This window comes from Perkinsus marinus (assembly GCF_000006405.1).
Source record: "Perkinsus marinus ATCC 50983 genomic scaffold scf_1104296975426, whole genome shotgun sequence".
NCBI lineage: Eukaryota > Perkinsozoa > Perkinsida > Perkinsidae > Perkinsus > Perkinsus marinus.
This window is the reverse complement of record NW_003200805.1, coordinates 1-926: the sequence shown is the minus strand read 5'-3', so window position 1 is coordinate 926 and position 926 is coordinate 1. Positions and strand designations below refer to the sequence as shown.

Below are 926 nucleotides of genomic sequence, written 5' to 3'. Positions count from 1 at the left end.
TTTCCAGCGATTCGGAAATCACTCAGAACCATGGCAACCAAACCTTGGGCGGGCGCGCAGAATCTTCAGTGGAAGTCTTATTGATGTAACTGGAGGCAACCCCTGATCGACTCAATGCCGAAGCGCTGCTTACCAGTCCATCGTTTTCACCGCCTCGACAGCCTCTGATATTTTGAGCAGTAAATCTTCACACCCTTGCTCGTCGAGAAGTGTAGACTCCTGCAGACCAACCTGCTTTACGAGAACACTCAAGAATACCCTGCCTGCTCATCTTCCGCCGTGGCCAGATGGAACTGTTTGATGCCTTCCAATGCCCGACTCAAGATTGGCACGAACTCGAAGCCCATCCCAGGTTCTGATAATCGATTATTCGATGGGTGCACGGGAGGCTCTCGAAAGACTTCGCAGATCTAAAAGAGGCGAAGACGATTAAGGAGGATCTATCGCCGTATGAACCTCCTCGAAATTATTCTTGATCGGTTGTATGAAATTCCCTAACAACTCTGCCTTGACTGTTGTTGACCATAACACGTAAAATGCACGGAGAAATCTGAGTGAAAATCATCTCCCGATGCAACAGTAGAAGGCTTACTCCTCCACTGCACTCCGATGCAATTCGTAGACCTTCGTGCGGTTGAATAATGACGGTTGCTTGCTGACCACCACATGCCTGAGTTAATCCCAGCTGGGTACTCTCAGCAACGCTCGAGGCCCCCTACTGCTTCACAGTGGCGACGAGCATGTCCCTCCAGGCCGGCTCGGGTGGGCTGCACTCAAAAGGGCCATCGGGTATTTGGTCATCCAAAGCTGTGAGCTTTTCCGCAATTCGCTTCTGCATCGCTCCGTCGGCGTGACCCTTGCGGAGATAATGAACGATGGTCCGCGTCCATTTCGTAACGCAGTAGTAGTAGACTCATACGCCTGGT

General features: G+C 51.3%; 1 protein-coding gene across 1 annotated transcript; it reads right to left on the bottom strand.

The window, feature by feature from the left end:
* Positions 1-429: 429 nt before the first annotated feature.
* Pmar_PMAR027122 (hypothetical protein) lies at positions 430-838 on the bottom strand (the record flags this gene model as incomplete). Its single annotated transcript, XM_002765662.1, has 3 exons — positions 430-550; positions 593-670; positions 720-838. The coding sequence occupies 3 exons, from the start codon at positions 836-838 to the stop codon at positions 430-432; spliced, it is 318 nt and encodes a 105-aa protein (XP_002765708.1).
* Between the last annotated feature and the right edge of the window lie 88 nt (positions 839-926).